Source organism: Artibeus jamaicensis, unplaced genomic scaffold, assembly GCF_021234435.1.
Source record: "Artibeus jamaicensis isolate MK-2021 breed Jamaican fruit bat unplaced genomic scaffold, CSHL_Jam_final contig_391, whole genome shotgun sequence".
NCBI classification, from domain to species: Eukaryota; Metazoa; Chordata; class Mammalia; order Chiroptera; family Phyllostomidae; genus Artibeus; species Artibeus jamaicensis.
The window spans coordinates 9,098,237-9,122,266 of NW_026521814.1; the positions used below are offsets into that span (position 1 = coordinate 9,098,237).

General features: G+C 41.0%; 1 protein-coding gene and 1 pseudogene across 1 annotated transcript in view; one reads left to right on the forward strand and one right to left on the reverse strand.

Moving 5' to 3' along the window:
- Positions 1 to 3,978: 3,978 nt before the first annotated feature.
- LOC119044935 (annexin A2-like) lies at positions 3,979 to 13,526 on the reverse strand (annotated as a pseudogene).
- GORASP2 (golgi reassembly stacking protein 2) overlaps positions 13,366 to 24,030 on the forward strand; it is a 39,825-nt gene continuing 29,160 nt past the window's right edge. Inside the window, exon 1 of the mRNA XM_037139535.2 lies at positions 13,366 to 13,587. Coding sequence (XP_036995430.2) covers positions 13,525 to 13,587 — 63 coding nt within the window. The 5' untranslated portion in view covers positions 13,366 to 13,524. The remainder of the gene's footprint in view (positions 13,588 to 24,030) is intronic.

Here is a 24,030-nt window from a genome sequence, read left to right on the forward strand (position 1 = left end):
GCAAAAATTAATTAACAAAGAGCGAAATCTCTGATCAGCTGATACTTTTGCTATCTGTCTTTCTCATACTGGAGGCAGGGAAAAGGTAAGAGCTGGGTGTTCAAGACACACGAAAGCAAAGTTTTAGGGCTTGGCCAGGAGAAGAGTACACGGCTCATTTTTCATCATTTTCCAACTAGACCAACTGGATTTAAAAAACTCACAGATCAGTTGGTTCCCAAATCACCTCCAACTGATGTGTGTATTAAACTGAGTCCAAATAGAAGTTGGCACTTAAAAGTTTGACTGGAATCCCTCTGCATGGCAACCCATTAAAATTAGATTTCAGTGGCCATGGAAGTCCCCTGCTCTGTAATGATGTGGTACTTTGCTGGTATTCTTTAAACATCAAGCCAGTTAGACACTATTGTAGATTCCACTATTAAGTCCATGTCTGTTCCAATTTCTCCTTTTAAAAGTGACTTCCTGATATGGAAAAATAGTACTCTCCAACACTGTTAGAGGCAATATGAATTGATATAATCTTCCTTTTTCTTTAAGATTTTATTTATCTATTTTTAGATAGAGGAGGAGAAGGAGAGGGACAGAAGCATCAATGTGTGGTTGCCTCTAGCACACCCACTACTGGGGGGGCCCTGGCCTACAACCCAGGCATGTGCCCTGACTGGAAATCGAACCGGCTACTCTTCAGTTTATAGGCCAGTGCTCAATCCACTGAGCTACACCAGCCAGCGCTAATCTTTCTTTCACTCTCTCTCTCCTCCCCTCACCTCCACTCCTCTCCTCTCCTCTCCCTTTTCTTTTCTTTTTCTTTCTTTCTCTCTTTTTCTTCTCTCTCTCTCCCTTCCTTCCTTTCTTCTTTCTTTCTTTTTTCCTTCTTTTTCTCTTCCTTCCCTCCTTCCTCTCTCCCTCTTCCTCCCTTCCTCTCTCCCTTCCTTCATTTCTTTATATACAATCTTTCTTAAAAGCAAGGTAGCTATACACATAAGATCTCATCAAATACACATACAATTTGACCTATATTTCTGCCAGGGTTTTTTTTTTCAAGGAAATAAGATATGTGGGCAAAGAATTATCAAAAGGAGGTTTACTGCAGCATTGATTCAAGTAGTTAAAATATTAGAAAAACCTAAACATCCCAAATACTTGACCAGCAAAAGTGATGTCATAGAATATTTGACATAAAAAAAAATGGTTACCTTATATTGTGAAGTTAAAGAACCATGTCACAGAACTATATATTGCTATTCTTGTTTTTTCAATATTGTATATATGTATAGAAGTTAAGAGGGGTAGAATTAAAGTACATTTTATTCATTTCTGTACATTTCTGTATTTTTAAAAATTTTCTATATTTAATAGCTGCCACTCATAATCAGAGAAGAAACATTAAAGGCTTTAAAAAAAAGAAAACATCTCCTTAAGGCATAAAATAATTGTTGAAATTCAAAGTTTATCAAAACCAACCCCCTATTCTTGAAAGTTCAGAAAGAAGGAAACTATGTTTTGTGAGGGCTTGCCATGTGCTAGGCATGGTATTAGGAACTTGTTCTATTTAATCTATTTAATAGAATAGATTAATACATTATTACATTATTCTATTTAATCATCACCAGTGTCCTGACAGGTGGATACCGAATTCTCCTTCTCCTGGTGGCAGGGGATACAAACACTAACAGAACCTAATCAGCTTAACTTATCTCAGTTCAAATAACTATAAATGACAGTCAAAATGCTAGAATGCCGAGTCAGGTCTCATTCATTTGTTCATGCATCGATTTATTCACATATAGACACACACAAACATAAGTAATTATGAGAACTAGTTAGCCAACTAGTTCTAGCATATGAAAATATAGAGAATAACAATGAAAGCATCCATACATTCACCCTCCAGTTTAACAAATTAAGCTGGAGGGTACAGAGGATGATGCCTGTGTACTTACTCCCAATTCCATTCTATTCTCTTCTATCCAGAGATAACCATTATCTTGAATCTGGAGTCTATTGTTTCCATGCAAGTTACTGTTTCTTTGCTACCTTATGTTTACAGTCACAAAGGGAGATTTAATACTGAGAATTGGTTACAAGGGTAAACAAAGGGGCTGGAGGAACAAACGGGATAAGGGGCTATGTTCAGTTTCATCCACTGGCCCCTCCAGATGAAGGCTCTGTGTCTTTTTGTGCTCAGAAAATGGAGTGGTACAGACTGCCCCAGTGGACTCCCTTGACCTCTGACTTCTGCTTCGTTTTGGCCAGTGAGAGGTGCTGGCAGGAGAGGGAGAGGGAAAGAAGAATGAGATCAGAGTACAGTGATCCCTCACCTACCATGGGAGTTACATTCCAGAGACCCCCTGCAATAGATGAAAATCCTCAAAGTAGCGGCGTTATATTTATTTTATCATTTATATATATTTTAAGGCTTTATAAACCCTTCCCACACTCCTATAAATCTTTCCCACTCTCATTAACCTTTCCCACACTCTTATAAACACTCCATATGCTCTTAAACACTTTCTACACTTTTAAACCTACGTAATTTTAACAACATAAAATTTTATACGGGTACTCACCAGTGAAGTCTACAGTCATTCCTCCCTATATTGCAGTTCACTTATTTGCAGCTTCACTATATTGCAGGTTTTTTTAAACAGTGAAGCCGCAGTAAGTGAACTGCGATATAGCAAGGGACAACTGTATCTGCTTTCTTCCCTGCTGGGTTGCTACATGTTGGCACTGCTGCTGCTAAAATAGGCACTGACACTACTGAAACGCTCATTTCCAGTCACTTCCTACCGTTGCTGCTGCCACCATTGCTGGAAGCACTGCCTACAATGGAAAGAAAAATGGCCTCTCCATTTCTTCTGTCTTCTAATCTCTTTGTCAGTGCAAAGCACTGGCAGAACCAAGGGAGCCTGTGACATGTAGTTCACAGGTTTCCAGTCCTTTGTGATACCGAAGAGGGCACAGAGAGGCTGGAGTAGGGTCGAGAGCCAACAGCACATAACCAGCTCAAGTGCATAGTACTGTTTGCATTTTTTAAACTCTATAATGCCATGCTGTACCTACCCTTGCTTTTTAGTTTAACCTTATGCTTTTGAGATCCATCCATGCTCATACACATGGTTCCAGTTTATTCATTTTAACTGCAATATGGTATTCAATAATGGTATTTCTACAAGGGAACTAGTGAAGATAGAAATGTGGATGTTACTGGCATTGGAGCAAAAGAGGAATGAAGATAATATATGGCAAACTACCAGCAGTAGGTAGAGTGAGATTGCAGGAAAATGTTCCTAAAAGCTGTTTATTCTTTCACTTACCACAGATTCACAGTGGTCCTACCATGTTTTCTAGGCACTGTGCTTGACACTAAGAACAGAAAATCAAATACAATCTGGTCCCCACTTTCCAGTCTCCAGTTGCTGATGCAGAGATAGATATACAACTTTCATCAGGGTAATAAGTATTTGACAGTTATGACGAGGGTGCTCTAGAGGCACAGAGCTTGACAGATAGAAAAAAGAAACTACAAAGCAATTTCAGTTATAAAGATTTTAAATTTCTAGACAAATAAAATACCGTATCACAAACAGAATCTAGCAGTATAGTGAAAGAAATAATACCATGACCAAAAAATGCTTATTTCAAGAATGCCAAATGCTCCAACATTTTAATTTTTTAAGTAAAAAATCAGTTTATCCTTCTATTTATGACTCAGCCCACAGGAGGCAAAGTGTTTCACATCCTAGGTTTTATTTCCAACTACTTGGAATATTCATTTGTTTGGCTAAAAGGAGACTAGATGGGAAAGCCATGCAATTCTTAGGCAACTGAAATAAGGTCAGGGCAGGCACAATGCTAACATCATCCTCACAGGGATGGGCACAGGGGGGCTATTAGTTGCAAGCTGATTTTCTAGAATTGTTGGCTGGAAGCACAGGAGCACCACTCCGGGATGTTGGAGCTGGCTCGGCCTCAGTCATCCCCACCACACAGGTACAGCAGCACTTTTCAGTAGTCGCCCTTGGTGTCTTGCTGGGTGTAATAGCGCAAGGACTCAACATACTTTGTATTTAAGTCAGACCCAATTTCCAGCATGTCCACTTCACTCCAGGAGATCAAGGTTCTTGTCAAGACCTTATCACATGTCCTCTTGACCTTCATGGAGTTATACAGTCAGTCAGCAAAATACAGAGGCTCGTTCTGGGAACACAGGACCAGGTTCTGGAAAGCATTTTCCAGGTTTCCCTGGACTTCCTTCTTGATGCTGTCCAACTTGTACCTTTCAGATACTTTCTGGAGGTGAAACGTGCTCTGCTTAGTCATGATGCTGATCCACTTGGGAACATCAGTTCCTTTCCTCTTCACTCCAGCATCATAGAGATCCCAGGAATCTTGGTCGATCAGTTCATAATCAATGACACAGCCATCTTCTGCTCTTTTACTCTTTGTGAGGGTAACCATCAGCTTGTGGAAGTCATCTGATGTGTCAGAAATAATGTCCTTCTCCAGATCAGTCTTGTACATTTCCTTGCAGACTATGTTATTAATTTCATGCAGCTCCTGGCTGATCCTTGAGCAGATGATCCCAATGAGAGCATCCTCATCAGTCCCCAGCTCCTTCGTGGAGGCTGCCATGGGGGAGGGGTCAAATTGCTGTTGATCTTGTGCAAGACACTCATATGCCCTACCAACCACACTCAAGCAGGAGTTACTTCTGCTGATCCCCAATGCCTGTTTGAGTGTGGTTGGTAGGATAATAATGTGGGTATAATAATTCATAGTTTTAATTTGAATATTTCACCTAAAATGTCATATGGTGTGCTTGAGTGTGATATTGTTATGTTACAGAATTACATGCTTATGATTTTGTAATAAAAGAGTTTGTAATAAATGGGGCATTATTTATGCCAGACCCTCATAAATTATTTCCAAGATTGAGGAAATAAATAAATGGCAGATAATGGGAACTAGATTTCTCGCTGTCAGAGAAAGAAGGTACAACAAAGGAAAAATGCTAGAATGAATACCATGGAGCTCAATTAGAGTACAAGACAGTATGAACTCATATTTAGTTTAATGTATATACAGATAGGGAGATATAGAAATAATTATGGGTATGTGAGTATACATAGATCAATATATATTAACATGTTTTGTAGCTCTGTCTGCTGAGAAGGATTAAAAGTGGTACACTTTAGTAGTAATGAGCACACCCAAAACCCAGATCTTGGTTTCTAAATACCATTCTCCATTTAAAGGAATCAGAGCTCTTAGGAGAATGGCTGATGCTAGGACTGGTACAGGAAAAATAAAAGATGAGCCTGGAGCATTTTCCAGTGCCAGAAATACAGAAATGCTCAAATAGCAAAAAAATGACTGCACAACAATGTGAATGTACTTAATAACACTCAACTGTCCACTTAGAAATGGCTAAGATACTAATTTTAATGTTATGTGTATTTTACCATGTACAAAAAAGATAATAACCTGTCAAAGAAACACAGAAGTCAACCTAAAAGTGGTCCCAATGAGCAAAGCTGGAAAAATTTAAGTAAAGAAATTCTGCATTTCCACAAGTGTTGAATAACATAACACCAGATTAAAGTCAAAGTACAAAATAAACATACATAAGCCCATGTTGATATAAGTAAGATGACTAAATAAATAAATAGGAGAGTAGAGGCAAAAATTCTTACAGAAGAATTCCAAATTATTTCTATAGGTGCTCCACTCCAGGAGGTGGAGCTTGTGGGTGAGCTAGATTTAGTGACTTCCTTCTAGGGGAAGAGGAAAAATAGTAACTGTACTATTAAGTCAGGCAACACCTTCAAGTGATCAAGGTTAATATCATCAGTAATAGCCCTGGCTGCTGTGGCTCAGCAGATTGAGCACCAGGTTGTGAACCAAAGAGCTGCCGATTCAATTCCCAGTCAGGGCACATGCCTGGGTTGTGGGCCAGATCCCCAGTAGAGAGCATGTGAGAAGCAACCATACATTCATGTTTCTGTCCCTCTCTTTCTCCTTCCCTTCCCCTCTTTCTAAAAATAAATAAATAAAATCTTCTAAAAAATCAGCAGTAATAAATCATGTTATTAGCATGTACTACTGATGGAATGCAATGAAATTGATAGTTCACCTTTGTCTGGTCTTTCTTCCTCTAAACATTTAAGGCCAGTCTAATTTTGAGAAAAACATTGGACATACCCAAATGTAGGTATATCTTGCAAAATATCTGATGGTACTGTAAGAATCAAGGTCACAGGAAAGTTTGAGACGCTGTCATAATCAGAGAAGACTAAGGAGATGGGCCAACTAACTGTGATGTAGGGTCCTGGAACAGAAAAAGGACTTTACTAGAGATACTTGTGAAATCTGAATAAAGTTTAGAGTTTGGTTAACAATCATATACAAATGTTGGTTGTTGGGAACTGCCCTGCCTGGTTTCAGAAGCTGTAATCCCCCATGGCTAAGATTGAATAAAAAGGCCTTGGGATTCTAAGTCCCTAAGGAGATAAAGCTTATCTTTACAGCACGGGCCCTTTTTACTTCACCCTTCTTGGCCTCGGGTGGATGACTGGCTAGACAATAACGGGTAAGATTCCTCAAGGGAGGGATGACCTAAGACAGGCATGGTCAGGAAGGGGCCCTCAGGGAAGGACTTGGAGGACTATATAAAAAGGGGGTGATGGACTCTCACCCCTTGGCTTTGACCTAGCCTGAGTCCTTATTCCATCTGTAAGAAATCTCCTAATCTCTTGGCTGCCTTTCTTCCCTTCCCTGACTTAAGCCTGAAACAATGCCAGAGGCAGTGCTGGTATGGGTGGGTTTCTGGGGGCGGGGGGATTATCAGGCCTAAGAATGCAGAAAATCCTGTGAAACCCGCTTTGCTAAAAATACCCTTAATTTAAATGATAAGTGTTCTAGCATAGAATGAGTTTGTGTCCCCGAAGTTTTGTGGCCCTTTAGCTATCTGACCCTGAACTAGAATAAGGCCTCATAGTTCTTTGAATGTTATCTATTATTTGATCATTACTGCCTGACAGTGATTGACAAGCTTTACCTGTATTCCTTTGCAAATTAAACCCAATAAAAGCCTATTGAGGAACAGGCTCAAGGCCCTTCTCCTTTGAGAGATTGGCTACCTTTCCTCCCCAGGCAGATCATATCTTGGTAGAATTACTCTCATCTAAGAAGGAGGGGTGGGGCTCTGCTGGACAAAGCTCCCCCACAGTTGGTTTCTTGGTTTCAACAAATATACCATGATTATGTGAGATTGTAATAATAGGAGACACTGGGCGAAGGGCATATGGGAACTCTTTGTGCTATCTGCAACTCTCTGTAAATCTAAAATTATCCCAAAATAAAAAGTTAGAAAAAAAAACTAAATAAGAAGATTCACAATAAAGGTGATGAGAACATCAAAGAGGCACAAGAACATCAGCAGAGACTGGGCCTGTGGCCATGATCCCTCTCAGCTCTGCAGATTCTCAGCAGTTACCTGACTGCCCACAAACAGTAGAGATTTACTGAGCATCGCTGTAGTGGGGTGGTTCTCAAATTTTGTGTGTATCAGAATAACCCAGAAATCAATGAAAACTACTGGGACCCAGGCTCTATTGAAATAACCTAGCACTTGGACTTGTGTATTTTCACAAAGTACCTTGATGATTCTGATACATACCCAAGCTTGAGAGCCACTGCTCTAGTACTTTTCTATCAACATGACTGTTGATATTACCATTAATTCATTTATTTATTTAACAACTATTTACTGAGCAAGTATTCTATGCCAGCCCATTGTCAATACTAAGTGAGTGCATAGTAGTAGACACACAGGCAAAGACCTCAGGAAGCCAACATTCTAATATGCAAATATTCACTGACTGAGTCTCTTCTTGTATTTTTTCAGTTTCAAATCCCCAAAGAGAAGAATATCTGTTTGGCCTAGCTGGTCACCACCATCTCTTGTTTGTTTTGGGGGGAGAGCAGAGGTCTTCTTAACTGACCACATCATAGACTATTACTTTAAGTGTTGTTTGTTGATAGACCAAGGGTTTCCCTCAGTCCAGTCAGCTATTGCTGGGGTTCGATGGCACATAACATGACCCCTCCTGAGGTTTGCTCCCTCAGCAAAGCAAGCTAGGACAGGAAGGGCCCACTGATGAGGGAGGCCCCACTGGTTGACTATGCAGAGTGGCTATCATCCACATGCAGCATGAACTAAACTTTCCCAGGGGAGCCTGGAGACAAAAATATTAGGCTGCAGTAGCCAATATGATACAAAGTACCCTACCTTTTATGCTCGTTTATGGGAACTCAGTGTTAATGAAACCTAGAATAGACACACAAAATTGTGTCTTGGATGCTTCGTTGAGAAAAATAGACTTTGGTTTAATATTTTTAGTCTGTAGATATTAGTTTTTGCTGGGCTTTGCTTTTCTGCTGCCTGTGGTATTTCGGAAAACCAACTTGCCTAGAGTCCATTCCTACTTGAATTAGAAATGACATGGACAACAGTCTCCCATGTCTTCCCCTCCATCATGTGGTATTTATTTATATTAGCTTTGACAACATCCTTGGGGTCTTATTTTCTGCCCTCTGAGCACGTTCCCTAACTAAAACAGGAAAACAACTGGCACAGGGAAAACTGCAGCAATGGTTATCACAGTTTTTTAGTTCTGCTAGGGTGAGCTTTTTACCTCACTCTCTACTAATTGTCTATAAAGGGATAACACGAATTGTCATGAGGTGCAAATAGGAGCAGCATAGGTAATTTAGTAACTGATGCTGAAAAAGAAAAGGCTTTGAAGCTATTCATTACACACATTGAATTCAAATCAACAAACATTACAGTAAGAGGGTGCAGCCAGGGACCTCCCAAAAGAAGGATTTGCAATAGGATTTGCAAAACTAAATAAGAAGATCAAAAAAAGAGGGGAGAAAAAAGAAAGAAACACAGAGGGGCCTGCTCTCTCGCGGTCCAGAACTCAGGGTGTCCAGGAATATTAAAAATATGGGATGTCCTCACCCCCACAAGTCTGAACTGGGGGGATGGGATACATGGAGCAGGGCCATTAAGAGCTGTTTTGCATAGCAACAGTCTTGCAGATAACCTCAAGAATGGTCATTTAACATTATCTATAACCTTTAACTGGTTTCATAGATATGTAAAATAGCTGTGGCTGCGCTTTGAGCCAGGGGGATGGGAGTGACTTCCACCCAGGATGTAACTGGGAGGCAACTCCCCCTGGTTACAGCGCCTGCGTGAGAGCTTGGAGATGATCGGCCACACCTGCCTGGACTTACTATGGCAGCCCAGAAAAGCTGAAAAAAAATACAGGAATGCTGGCAAGTGTAGTCAATTGTGGGATGAGTAGGAAATGGGTCTGCAGAAGAAGATTGACGCTGGGATTTAAACCCAGGCTTGGCAGCCATGACAAGAATCATCACTAAGCTTTAGCAGAGAATCACCATGTGGCTTTAGCAGGGGAGAACCCCAAGGCTTTGGGTCTCCCTTTGCCATGCAGCTTTGGAAGCCAGAAAGTAAGATGTAGCAGCGATTCAGAGCCTCTCTTAGCAGTTTGGAAGAATGCAGGAGGAACACTGCAGGAAGGTGAGGTGTGAAAGGACTCTTGCTGGTGGGCCGTGAGAAGGTGCTGTGTGGTTTTGTATTAAGAACTGGCGATCCCGGCAACACAGCTGGTGGTGTTGGGAACCAAGGCAGGCCCACCAGCTGAGCACAGATTCCTGGGAGGAGCCAGGGGCTGCCTGAGCTGAGGACTTATATTTCTTCTCCTGAGATACAGTACCCCAGACTAAGAAAACTGGGGAGGGAGGGACCATGTGTGTTTGTGGGTACTTTAAGGGACTTTGGGATTTTAATGAAGACATTAAGTCATTACTCTTAAGTCTCTATAACTTAAATATATAAATATATAATTCCTTTCCTTTTCATCAGTCTCTAATATGGAAAGCTATAATTCCCTGGTGGTGGGCAAGGCAAACCTAGTACAGGGGAACCCCAGGAGAAGGGGGGGTCCATACGGTAACACTGTGCAACCCCTTCTCCAGTGGCCAGTCAGGGAGACCACATGTGCAGTAGCTTTAAAGTAATACAACTACTTGTACATGATCAATAAAAGCCTGCCAAAACTAGCCAGAAAGGGTCCGCCCTATAAGAATAGAATCCCTGCCCTGGTTGGTGTAGAGCTACATGGATTGAGCATGGACTGCGAACCAAAGGGTCACCAGTTCAATTCCCATTCAGGGCATATGCCTGGGTTGCAGGCCAGGTCCCCAGTGGGGGCCACGCGAGTGGCAACCACACACTGATGTTTCCCTCACTTTCTCCCTCTCTTCCCTCTCTATAAAATAAATAAATAAATAAATAAGATCTTTAAAAAAAAAGAATAGAATCCCTCCAGCCCATGAGGTCAATCTCTCTGCCCATGAGGTTAATCTCTGCTTGGATTTGACCTACTCTCATGTTTTCTGCTATAAACTCTGGGTGTTTGGTTCAATTCTTTGTCCCAATCAGCAACAACCTGGTTACCTGTGCCCACCTGTGACGGGTTTTGGTGAGCCAGTCAGGAAAAGACACCGGGGTGGCAAGCCCCCTTTGCTGCTCTGACACCCAGTGATGCCCCTTTCCATTGCCAACTATTCTGCTTTGGTGAGTCTGATGTTCCCTGATAGAAAGTTAGCCACTAAATTGCGGACACAGGTCAGGCAGTTAAAAGCCACAAGGGTGCCCGCTGCTTGAAGACACCCTTGATAGGATAGCCTGGGCTCGGAATGGAGTTAGCCTCAGCCCCAACCAGGTGCAAGAAAATGTCTGCACATCAGTCAGGCACACTGTGAAAACCACAAGACGTGCCCCACCCCACGGCCACTCCCTCAATAGGCACAGTTTGACCTTCCACACAGGATATCAGTCACCACCTGACCTGCGCTATGACTTCCTTTTGCAGTCTCCTCATCAGGCCCACAGATAGTCTTTTACGCTTGTCCTCCCTGGCTGACTTTTGGCCTTTATACCTGCACTTGTACCCCACTTGCCTTTTGTGTAGGAAGGTTTCCTACTGTCTTTATACCCAGAATATCTATCTCGGGGTCACTAATAGTCCCTTCACTAAGTATAGTTGCAGGAATGAGTCACCCCCATCTTTGGCATGTGTATACTATCACTGTAAGCAGTAACATTGCCCAGAGCTGATTAACAGGCGCCTGTTGGTCATTCGTTACTAGAATGGCCACATGGAGCCACTCTTACTTTGTGACATTAGTAGTATGTTAACAACACTCAACCAGGAACTGGGGAACAAAAGTAGAAAAAACATGATCCTCACCCTGAATGATGGACCATAAATGGTGGAAGATAGGCCTATGATGATGATGATGTTACCAGAAGTGAAAGAACTAACTATTCCAGCAACTGAGTGAGGAGGGAATGATTCTGAATTTAGGAATAAATAAGTAACATTTGAAATGGGCATTAAGAGAAACAGAATTTTTCTAAGTAGAAAAATGTAGGCAAGAGCATTTCAGCTGTATGGACTCACATAAATAAAGGCAAGAAGGTAAGAAAGTAAATGGTCTGTATGAGGAATAGCAGGTAGTCACGTGTGGTGGAAACATGATACAGCTCTAAGGAAGGACTGGATTTGTTCATAAACTACCACAGGCCCACAGCCTGGGCTAGTGTCAGACATCTGGGAAGCAAAAAATTTGACCACTGAACAGAGCAACAGCTTATTACAAAACCACAAAGAGGATAATAATTGGCAAGCAGAACAAAACATTTGCATGAAATATAGTTCTTATATTTATTTCTTTGTATTAAATTAATTTGTTGAATTAGCTTTTATGCACTCTGCAAAGTATTAGGCACATAGAGCTGACTCCATCGCAGTCCCTGTCCTTAAGGAGCCTAATAACTGGAGATTTTAATTGTGTATTAATGTATTTATTAGGCCTCCTAAAAACCTAGTATTGTTTTATTGACAGCAAAGAAAGATAAATAATTTTTTATGTTTAATTTTTAAATAATCTTATTTTTACAGAATCAATCTATGGGCATTACAGAATACAGAACCAGACAAAACAAAATAAAACATCTCTGTCCCAGTCAGATAGCACCGCTGTAACCTTTGGTTCATATCCTTCTATATTTTCATATGTATATTTATGTATTAATATGCATTTTGTTTACCAAAATGCTTTCATTTTGGTAAACAAAATGTTTAGAGGCATCTGTCTTGTAACCTATTTTTTTAGTCAATAATTTCCATTTTCCCATGTCAATAAATGCTTTTTTCCCCTATTATTCAGTACATATTCAAATTTTCCCAGTTAAGCCAAAAACGGCTTGTATAGCTAATTTCTCCAGATCAGCCCCAGAGTCAAGATCTCACATTGCATGTCCTGGTTATGTCCTTCATATATCTTTTAATCCAGTATAGTCCCTTTCTTATTACTCTAACTCGATTAAAAGAATTGGTTAGCTGTTCTGAAGAACAGTCCACCTCCTGTATTTACCTGGTTGCTTCCTTGTGATGTTATTTACTCGTCAGTGTATCCTCTCTATTACTGTAAACTAGAAGATCTAACTGAAGATGTGACCGAAGCAAGTTAAACATTTGGGGCTAGAACGTGTACTTCATGTTGCAGTGAAGTAGGAAATGTCAATACACTTGGCTACCTGAAGGAAGTGGGAAGGGAATCCCAGTGGCAGGCAGTGGAACACCAAGGACATCCAATTGTGTCGATCTTGTTCTCTCCGATAGGGAAACCAAAAAACAAAAACAGGAGGAAGGAAGAAAGAAAGAGTGAGAAGGAAGGAAGGAAGGAAGGGGGGGGGAAGCGAGGGAGAGAGAGAAAGTGGTGGGTCCTCCATGACTTTTTGGGACAGCCGTTTTATAAATGGAACATTTTCCTTTATAAAGCTGAGCTGGGCTACGTGGATGCGGTATTCACTATACGGGGAGCCACTGTCACCATTCTCTGTGCAACCTGGGACTAGACGCAGAGAGTAGCGAGAAAACTGTTTGCAACCGCCCCTATTCTTTTCAGCAGCACCCTTTTTCCTGCCTCTAGCCACCAGGGGAGCTACAACCAAGATTCTTTCTTTCGCGAAACAAATTTTCGGTAGAAGAATCTTGTCCTACTCAGGGTCCGGTAACAAGGTGCCGAAGAGGGTAGAACCCTACAGTAGTTGCTCTATCGCGAGCACGAGTTGGCCCCTCCCCACTCTCTTCTCCTCTCCTGGCCCTCCCACCTCACCTGCGCACGCTCAGGCCCGTTCTGGTGGCTCCCGGCAGGTGGCGCTGTCTTCGGCGTCGCAGAGGCCCTGGCTGCGGCGAAGACCATCTCCCGGCGGGCAGTGCGGCCCGGCTCTCCGGCGGCAGCAAGTGCCACGTCCCAAGAGCTGAGCGGAGGAGTGGAGCGGGCAGTTGGCTGGGGGCACAGGAGCAGGGAACGGCGCGGAGCCTGACCGGGCCACACTGATCGCCTGCCGTCATGGGCTCTTCCCAGAGCGTCGAGATTCCAGGCGGGGGCACGGAAGGCTACCACGTCTTGCGGGTAAGAGCTCCGACGGCAGCCAGAGCGGCGGGCTGGAGGCGGGGCCTGGCCTGGAGGAGGGGGAGGCCCCGACGGGCCTTTTCCCCAGGCAGCCAGCCCGACCCCACCAAGGAGGAGCGACCACGGTAGCTGCTTTTCCAGAAGCCGGTTGGGGAGGGCATTCACATCCTGCCCAGAGCGGCCGGGCGCGGGATCCCCTGCTTTGGGAAAAGGGGCTGGAGGCTGACACGCAGCCAGAGATTCTCTTAGGGACAAACTTGGCTTCTTGTCCACCTCATGGCCTTCTCGGTCCTCTTCCCGTCAATTCTTAGCTCCCAAAGTTAGGGAAGGCTTGGGAGCAAAGTCTGCAAAGAGCTGATGGTGAGGATATCTTTTTAGTTTTCCGAGTAAAGGAAGCTTGGGGACCCTGCCAATAAGAGGCTGGGGATGCGACCGCAGGTCCCATGTCCGGAAAGGCCTGTTAGGCAAACAGAAGGAAGTAGCCCAGGTGTAGGTTTGACAGACTTACATTTATGTGAATTTAACAGTCATTTTTGCTCTCGTGTCGCTCCTGACATTTCTGATCCTCTTCCACGTTTCCTGTCGGAGGGAACTTCCGTTCCAGTCTTTCTAAATCTGCTCAGGGTGTGGTGAAGATTAAGGTTTAGAGCTACAGTGGTGAAAGAGGTAAACGAGAGGAACGCTTAAAAATATAATCTAGGTAAGTAAAGGAAAGGTACCTCAGTCATCAGGATGCAGAGAAACAGTACATGTCAAAAGGCGTTAATTAAGCCCCTGTTTATGGACAGCCTGGGTTGAATTAAGCATGTAGTCCCTTCCTCCAGAACTAGTCTTTTTTTTTAACTTTTTTTTTATTGATTATGCCATTACATTTGTTCTATTTCCCCTCCTCCGTTCCCCTCTACCCTGCACACCCCTCCCCCACCATTACCCCCCCTTTAGTTCATGAACACATGTCTCAAGTTCTTTAGATTCTATATTTCCCCTACTATTCTTACCTTCCCCCTATCTCTTTTCTATCTACTGTCTGTGCTACTTAGTTTCTGTACCTTCTGCCCCCTTCTCCTCCTCCCACTCCCCTATTGCTAACCCTCCATATGATCTTCATTTCTATGGTTCTGCTCCTGATCTAGCTGTCCTCTTAGTTTGCTTTTGTTTTAGGTGTGGTTGTTAATAACTGTGAGTTTGCTGTCCTTTCACTGTTCATATTTTTTATCTTTTTCTTAGATAAGTCCCTTTAACATTTCATATAATAAGGGCTTGGTGATGATGAACTCCTCGAATTTGGTCTTATCTGAGCACTTTATCTGTCTGTCTATTCTAAATGAAAACTTTGCTGGATAGAGCAATCTTGGATGTAGGTCTTTGGTTTTCATGACTTGGAATACTTCTTTCCAGCCCTTTCTTGCCTGTAATGTCTCTTTTGAGAAATCTGCTGATAGTCTGATGGGAACTTTTTTGTAGGTGACTATCCCTTTATCTCTTGCTGCTTCTAGAATTCTCTCTTTCATTTTAATCTTGGCTAATGTAATGATGATGTGCCTTTGTGTGTTCCTTCTTGGGTCCAACTTCTTTGGGACTCTCTGAGCTTCCTGGATTTCCTGGAAGTCTATTTCCTTTGCCAGATTGGGGAAATTCTCCTTTATTATTTGTTCAAATCAGTGTTCTACTCGTGACTGTTCCTCTTCCCCTTCTGGTACCCCTATAATTCGGATATTGGAGCGTTTAAAGATGTCCTGGAGGTTCCTAAGTCTCTCCTCATTTTTTTGAATTCTTGTTTCTTTATATTTTCCTGTTTGGTCATTTTTTCCTTTCTTCTGGTTCACTCCCTTGATTTGAGTCCCAGTTTCCTTTTCATCACTATTGGTTTCCTGTGCATTTTCCTTCATTTCAATTAGTTTAGTCTTCATATGTTCCTGTAATTTGTGACTAAAATCAAACAGTTCTGTGAGCATCCTGATCAGCAGTGTTTTGAACTGTGCATCTGAAAGTTTGGCTCTGGGGCTCTGAGTTCTTGAGCCACGTTTTTGATCAGTTCGAGCCTGTTAGGTAGGAGGAGAGGCGCCCGTTACGTAGGAGGAGAGGCGCATTGGTGTTTACCGGGGTGGGGCCACCCAGGTCACGCTGTATGTGGGGGTGGGGTCAGAGAGGGAGCAATGGCGGTTCTCTCTGCTCGCCCAATCCGCCCTTAGTGTTTACCTGGGCGGGGCCACCCAGGTCACGCTGTATGTGGGGGTGGGGTCAGAGAGGGAGCAATGGCGGTTCTCTCTGCTCGCCCAGTCCGCCTCACCGCTCGCCCCCGCCTGCTTATCCTAGCGCAAATGTGGGAGTCTGCGGTCCTGCACCAGTTGCTGGGGCCTGCGAGATCTGTCTCAACGCTCGCCTCATCACTGGTTTATCTGCGTGCAAATGCGCGACCGACTGCAGACAGCCAGCAGCGCCTCTTCTCTGGGTTCCTCCAGTAGCTAGCCCGCACCTGGGATCCACGCCTCCGGATGCCTGTGCACCGCCTGGATCTTTTTTGCCTGACTGGCTCCGCTGCTGGTTTCACCCCTCTCACCGGTTTAGCTGAGTGGTCCCTTGTTTCCAGACTCCGTATTCAATTTTCTGTGTGGTTTGGTTGTGTTTATTGTGGTTAAAACTTTGTCGTTTTTAGATTTGGTTGTGCAAGGATGAAAAGTGTTCCCACCTACGCCTCCATCTTGGCGAAAGTCCAGGAACTAGTCTTTAAAAGTAGATTGGTGGTTGTGTACTGTGACACTCGCGTGTTAGTAACGGGACTATTAACAGAGTGGCCCCAATCTGTAGCGCCATTTCAGGATGCAGTAGAGCTCCACTAGATACTAGCTCCTCACAGGCAAGAGCATTTTCACTGAAAGTGAGAAAGTGCGCTTCCTGGTGCTACAGTCCTTTTCTGGCTTAGGTCCCATGTTTGAGGTGAGACACGCTCTTAAGCTGAAATACCCTAATATCTGTGCGGTAAAGCTATGATCAGTCATGTTTTTGGTCTTCAGGATTATCATGTCTAGTTGTCTCTCCACTGTACTAAACATCCCTCTTGAAGGTACACTCCTGTTTGGAAAGGATTTTCCCAGATAGTTTTGAGTTTTATTAGAGGAAACTTTGAAATAGTAATGATCATCTAGTTTAGGAGAATTTTTTAAAATGTAACTAAGTGTGTATGTGACCCACTCGTCCCCTGACTCTGTAATTGGTTTTCTTTATTTTTAAAGGAGAAAGTACTATGTTAAATCCCAACATACAAAAATATCTTATCTTCATTTGTTATTACCTTAATGTACAGCAGTACATTCCACTGCTAGATTACTGAGTTTGTAAACAACAATAAATATGACAGGATAACCTTGGAATAAAATAACCCGTGTTTAACGAGTCCTCTAGAATGATTAAATTGGAATTTTTCATTAATAATCAATTCCCTGGCCATTTTCTTGTTTGTCACAAAAACTTGTATGACTGGGTTTTGACATCCATATCCATTGCTGGTTTATCATTGTTATTTCAAAGTCCCTACAATGCATATCAAACTTCACAGTTATTCCGTTTTTTTCATATTGATTGTTAGAGTCTGTTAAAAAAATCTTTCGGGACAACCTTGAAATGTTTTCACATTTTCTGCTGTGAGCAGTGTACTTTCCTCTTTATGTTTTATATATTTATGTATTCATGCACATTTTCATGTTACTGATCCTGTTTTATATGGACATGCCATCCTGGAAGTAACCACCATAGGTAATTTCTTATGTATCCCTTCAAAAATGTATAATACATCCTCCCCTTTTATTCTTTCTATTTCCTTCTGTGACTGTTGCAATTATATAATCCAGCCAGATACCTTGGTCTTCTCATTTGATAACCATCCTGGCAGGCTTTCCATAGCAGCACGCAGATCTGTCTCCTGTTTCACTTGGCTCCATACTAGCCTGTTGTACCATAGTTTCGTCAAGAGCACCTTCTGGGGTTGGATATTTAATCTTTCTGTTCTTTTGCTATTATAAGTACATATCTACAAACTTTTTTTCAGATCTACAACATTTTGATTTCACTTAAAATGTACATTTTCCTGCTCTGGCTGGTGTAGCTCAGTGGATTGAGCACAGGCCTGCAAACCAAAGGATCGTGGTTTAATTTCCAGTCAGGGCACATGCCTGGGTTGCAGGCCAGTTCCCAGCAGGGAATGCATGAGAGACAACCATATATTGATATTTCTCTCCCTCTCTCCTTCCTTTCCCCTTTAAAGATAAATAAAATATTTTTAAAAATGTACATTTTCACAAATTATTTAATCTTATTAATGTTATCCAATTACATAAATGTTGATCTTCATCTTAGTAAATTGTTTTCTGATTGTGAGCACATGTTTACTAATTATCATTTGGATTAGTTTTAAAAGTATAACAACAAACCGAAATTACCTGTAATCCTACCATCCAAAGGTAAATACTGTTGAAGTATTTTTCCTAGTCTTTTTTGCCCTGCCAGACATTTTCCCTAAGCCATATCTCACAAAGATTTTGAATGATAGGATATGTTCGGGTACAGTGTGGTCAGTTATAAGTTGTTGGCTTTACAAGCTAAGTGTCCAACAGCTGAGGAATTGTTAAGTAAATCAGGGCCTATACACAGATTTGATTACTGTGCATTCAGTGAAAATTGTGTTTCAGGAAACCCTGTGGGCACAGGTATGCCTCTCCATGTGTGTCTGTGTACATTCGGGTGGCCAGGAAAATAACACAGAATGGTAATAAACCAGGATATTGAAAGGATTATTGGTAGATGGTGACATTTTTATTTTATTTTACTTTATTTGGAAAAAAATTAAAATCCTCACTTGAGGGTATATGGATATGCTCATTGAGTTGGGGAGGAGGGGGGAGAGAGAGAAACTTTGATGTGAGAGAGGAACATCAGTCACTTGCTGCTCTGTGCCCCAACCAGGGGTCAAATCCACAACCGAGGTATGTGCCCTGAATGGGAGTCACACCCACAGCCTTTTGGTGTACGGGACGGTGTTCCATCCAGTTGAGTCACTTGGCCGGGGCACATTTGTATTTCTTTTAAACTTTAATGTATTTTCTAAAATTTCTGCAATGGTCATGAAATGTTTGTATATTTACAAAAATATACTTATTGTTGTAAATATATAAAATATACTTATAAGAAGTAGACTCCTAATGGAAGATTTTTTAATTTGTTCAGAAGCCCTCATTTCAAAATAGCGTTATATTTCAGAGTCCCTTATTTGTGGGTCCAGTTTCATGTTCACCATGAGTACCACTTCTATTCCTGGCCTCTACATTAGGCAAGAAAAGTGTACCTTCTTAGTTTTGTTAGAAGTTGTGGTGAGTTACTACAGTTGAAGTGTGTCAAATACAAAATTCTTGTCTAGATTTTCCATTAATCAAAAATTGCCTTTTGGGAGTTGTGTCATGGATACCCAATATAAGATCCCCATATAAATTAAAATATTCACATTAATTTCATTCTCCCCTGAATATTCTCTGAGATTAGGTATATCTGAGGACATTGTAACCAGTGTTCACACCAGCATGGGGGCACAGAAAATGTCATTTTGCTCTTTCTTATAACTTCCACCAAGAGAGATTTCGAGTTGACGTTTTGAAGCAAAGGACATTGGGGTGAGGTGTGTCTCCAGGGTAATAGCAGGCCCTTGTCTCCTGAGCCACTTGCTGCAGACTGGGCAACATCAGGTACTTTCCTTAGAGGAGAAAGTGGGGGTAGAGTGGTTTCTATAGAGAATGGAAGACCTGGACTGTGCCTACTGTTAGATGGATCTGCTCTTTTTAAATGATGCCCTAATAATCTACATGCCCTAATGCTACAGCATTTTAACTTAGTATTTATTTTGAGAAAGTAAATTTCCAATATTTGATAGTCATAATTTTTTATTCTACTGACACAGTTTCTCAAACTCATGCCCCCATTTGAAAAACATAAAATTTTCACTACTACCCTCTTCTCACTTATTCTGAAAACAATGAGTATTAAAAGATAACAGATTATTTGATGCTTTTTTCCAAGTGTAAAGTTATAATTAAAAAAGCTTTATAAGTACCACATGAAAATTCTGACCTACTCCCAAAATTAATCTCTTCTGAAAACTGCTACAAAATTTAACTAATAAACATTCTTTGAAATTGCTTTTTTTTTTTTTTTTTTTTTTTTGAAAAAAGGGAGGGGAAAGGGAGAGAGAAAGAGAGGGAAAGAAACATCAATGTGTGGTTGCCTCTTGAACACCCCCTACTGGGGAGCTGGCCCGCAAGGAACGCATGTGCCCTGACTGGGAATCAAACTGGTGACCCTTTGGTTCACAGTCCGGCATTCAATTCACTGAGCCATGCCAGCCAGGGCTGGAATTGCTTTTAAACTTAGGAGTCATTATATTTCAGCTTATTAATGCCATGAAATGCAATGTATGTGAACCTTAGTACACTTAGGAATTGTAAGTACCCTTGGAAATAAGTGATTTCCTTGAACAAATTAATAGTGTCATGTTGTTTATGTAACTTTCACATTTTTGTTATGAAGTGTGCTTTCGTATGTGTCGTATATAGACTGTCTTCTCAGGAGCCTCATTCAGGGAGACCTGCTGTTGGTGGATGATTATGTCTGTCTGTCTCAGGTCAGTAAATAGTAGAGTGCATAGCACTGGCTATAGTGCCTTCTAGAGCAGAGAGTGACTGGGTTATTTCATATTTCCCCTGAAATTTTCATAAGACTTGAATTTCAAATAACAATATCAATACACTTATTTTGCTGGCTTTAATATTCTGTTGAAAGGATTATATTATTTTGATTGATTCACTAATGAAATTTTAATTAAACTAGAAAATACTTATTCACAAAGATTTGATGTGGACTTTAGAATCTGTGGATTGCCTTGGAATTTGTGATTATCAAGTAAGGTGATTTTCACCCCCGCCCCAAACGTATACAGAACCAAAATTATTACTGGAAGAGACTACACATCCTTCTTGGCATTGCAAATAATTTACTGCATCATGAAGAGAAAGATGAGGGGGGCGTTTTGTTTTGTATTGTTTTGTTTTAAACACCTTGAGAGATCATTCAAGCACATTATCAACCAAGAAGAACTTTGTCAGGCCCTCACTGATGCAGCTCAGTGGGTTGGGCATCATCCTGCAAGCCCAGGGGTCGCTGGTTCAATTCCTGGTCAGGGCACATGCCAGGGTTGTAGGCCAAGTCCCTGGTCAGGGTTATGCCAGGGCACCCAATCAATATTTCTCTTACACATCATTGTTTTTATCTCCCTCTGTTTCTCCTTCCCTCTCTCTCTGAAAATAAATAAAATCTTTAAAAAAATTTTTGGAAAAAACAACATATTAAATTTCTTTATTAAAACAGTGCTTCCTGGCCCTGGCTGGTGAAGCTCAGTGGATTGAGTGTGGGCCTGCAAACCCAACAACCACAGTTTGATTCCCAGTGAGGGCACGTGCCTGGGTTGCAGGCCAGTTCCAGGCAGGGGATTCATGAGAGGCAACCATACACTGATACTTCTCTCCCTCTCTCCTTCCCTTCCCATCTAAAGATAAATAAATAAAATCTTAAAAAAAATAAAAAATACAAAAACCAGTGCTTCCTGCCTCATTGGTTATCCTGGAGGTTAAATGAGCTATTTCTTGTAAAGCACTACCATAGGCTCTGTTAGCTGGTGCCTTTATTATTAACAGGTGCGTTATTGTAGCACCACTGGGAACCAGTAGTGTAGTGGCAGTACTAGTTAAAATATACCTGTAAACATTTTAAGTAGTATTCCCATTTAATCATTCAGTAGCTACTTTTTGTCATGTACCTAACTCTGTACTTTACTGCTGTTTAAAACACACAAATTTTGGATCAAATCTGACCCATTAATTTTATAAATGTACCTTCTAATTTTTAAGGATCCTCATTTTTTAAGATACCTTATGCCTGTTTTTTAAAAAGTATGTGACTACCAATGCCCCTTTCCTCGTTTTGCCAGTGTGACTAAGCACATGAATTAAAATGCCTAAAAATGTCTGTTATTAAAATGATGTTGTTGGGTTTGATCTTTCAGTAACTTAGCAACAGTTAGGCTTATTTCATGATGAGTTATTAAATCTTAGACACTATCCAGTCAGCCTCCTCACTGTACAGTTAGTTGAAGCAGAGAGAGATTATTGCCCAAAGTCATACAGCCCATTTTCTTTAACTAAGAAGTAAGTAACGAGCTTGATATTCGAATAATATAAAATGAGGTGACAGCTTGTCAGAGTTTTTGCTTGTTTTGAAGCACACTTCACTCTATTTGAACATCGTTTTATGAACATACAGATCTTTTGTAGGAAGCTGCTATGTAGTGATGGGTTTTGATTTCATTTTAGTAACCATTAGAATTTTTATTTCAAATTACTTCATATATTATAAGTTATACCATCCATTCAGTGTTGGGAGAAGGTGCTCTTTGAGTCACTTTGGTAGAATATGTGAGAAGAAAGTTTTAGCAGGGAGGCTTGAAGTCGGCTACTTGACTGCAGAATTAGTGACCACACATTTGTACCAAGTGCTGAATGGGGAAACTGGCCCTTTTCAGAATGTAGAAGAGCTCCCTGACTCCCAGAGTGCCTTTTTTAAAACTCTGAAGGATTTATAGCTTATTTTTATTAACATCACTTTTCCAAGTCTTTTCCTATCGTTTTTATTTCTTAAGCACACATATAACATGAGGCTTTGTGTATATAGTTGAAATGAGCTCTCGTTTAGGTGTTAATTGAATTTCAAGTTATTTTTTAGCCTTATTTAATATCTCTGTGTTCTTAAAAACTGCAAAAGAATGTCAGCATTAAATTAAGAACTAGACGGGGTGATGGTGTAGATAGAAAGTCATTCAAAGGGACTTGCCTACTTTTAATGTGTGAAGAACGAATTGGTGGTACCAGTGTAAAGAGTTAATAAGGAGGAGGCACATTGCACTGAGTCACTTTTATGGAAGTATCTCTGTGGTTAGAAAACATGAGGAAGATAATTTACATACCAGGCAGAAATTCGGCCAAGTGTATCTTTGTATATCACCTTATAAAATACCTAGTCTGTTAATATCGTGTTCTGAAAGTAACTTTGTGGGTTCCTTTGAGGTGGCAGTTCTGTATTCCTCAGCTGGAAGTGCATGAGTAAGTGGAGCCGTGCAGTTGAGGGAATGCCTCCACTTGCCTCCACACACTCCACTCAAACTCTTCTTCCCTGCTGCCCCTCTCTCCTGCAAGTCGATATAAAAGAGAGGGGTTCATGAAAAAAGTCCCAAATCTAGTGTAAAGTGCTATAATACTTTTATAGAAGAAGAGATGGGTGCTTTGCTGGAAAGCAACTGGTATAGAACTATTAGGTCTGTACACAAATTTGGGCTAAATCTGGTAAAACTTTCTAATAATTCAGTATCAAGGTGAAGGTAAAGTCAAAAGCTTAATTACTTATTACCTGGAATTTGATTGGACAAAAGAGTTAATGGTATCTTATAGGGCAGTTTATTAAACTTTATTACAGCTCAAAATAAATATATATTTCCATTGCAATGGGTATGTACTACTACATTTCATGAAAAACATCCTTATTAAGTCTTAGTAAGTCATAAATTGGTATTTTGTCTGTGCTTATATTTTTGACATTTGTCTATTAAATTGATTTCAGAACCCACAGGAACCCTCTGTAGTTGTTGAATGACACTACTTCAGGGATTTGTTTGTGCATGGTTGGTGATTCAGAAATCCATCTCCTAGTCATGGGCGCTGACTTCTTTTTATGCAGTGGGGATGGATGATCCTTCACTGCAGTTCCTATGTAACCTTGAGGAGTAAAAAATGTCCAGCAGATTTCTTGCTTTTTTTTCTAGAGTGCTTATGAGGGAAACATTTCTTTCATGTTGACATTTTTACTTCAGTAAGTACCAATAACTTCATAATTTCATCTGCCTATCCATGATTTGGTAACATTTCTTTTTATAATTATCATTTTGTATGCATATTGCCCTTTATTATTTTCAGCTGTTTTATTATAGTTCTTAATTGTTCAAAGTAAATCATATGGCCTAAGAAATTGGCAAAAGTACTTCACCATGCTTTCTGAACTCTCAAGGAATGGGTTTGCATAGGGTCGATTTTTTTTTTTTTTTTTTACTTTCACCAATAGCTTTATTGATTTGGATTTTTTAAATTTTATTTTATTGATTATGCCATTACAGTTGTTCTATTCCCCCCTTCATTTCCCTCCACCCTTCACCCCCCCCCCCACCATTCCCCCCTTTAGTTTATGACCATGTGTCTCAAGTTCTTTAGATTCTATATTTCCTATACTATTCTTGCCCCCTCATCTATTTTCTACCTACCATCTATGCTACTTATTTTCTGTACCTTCTCTCCCCTTCTC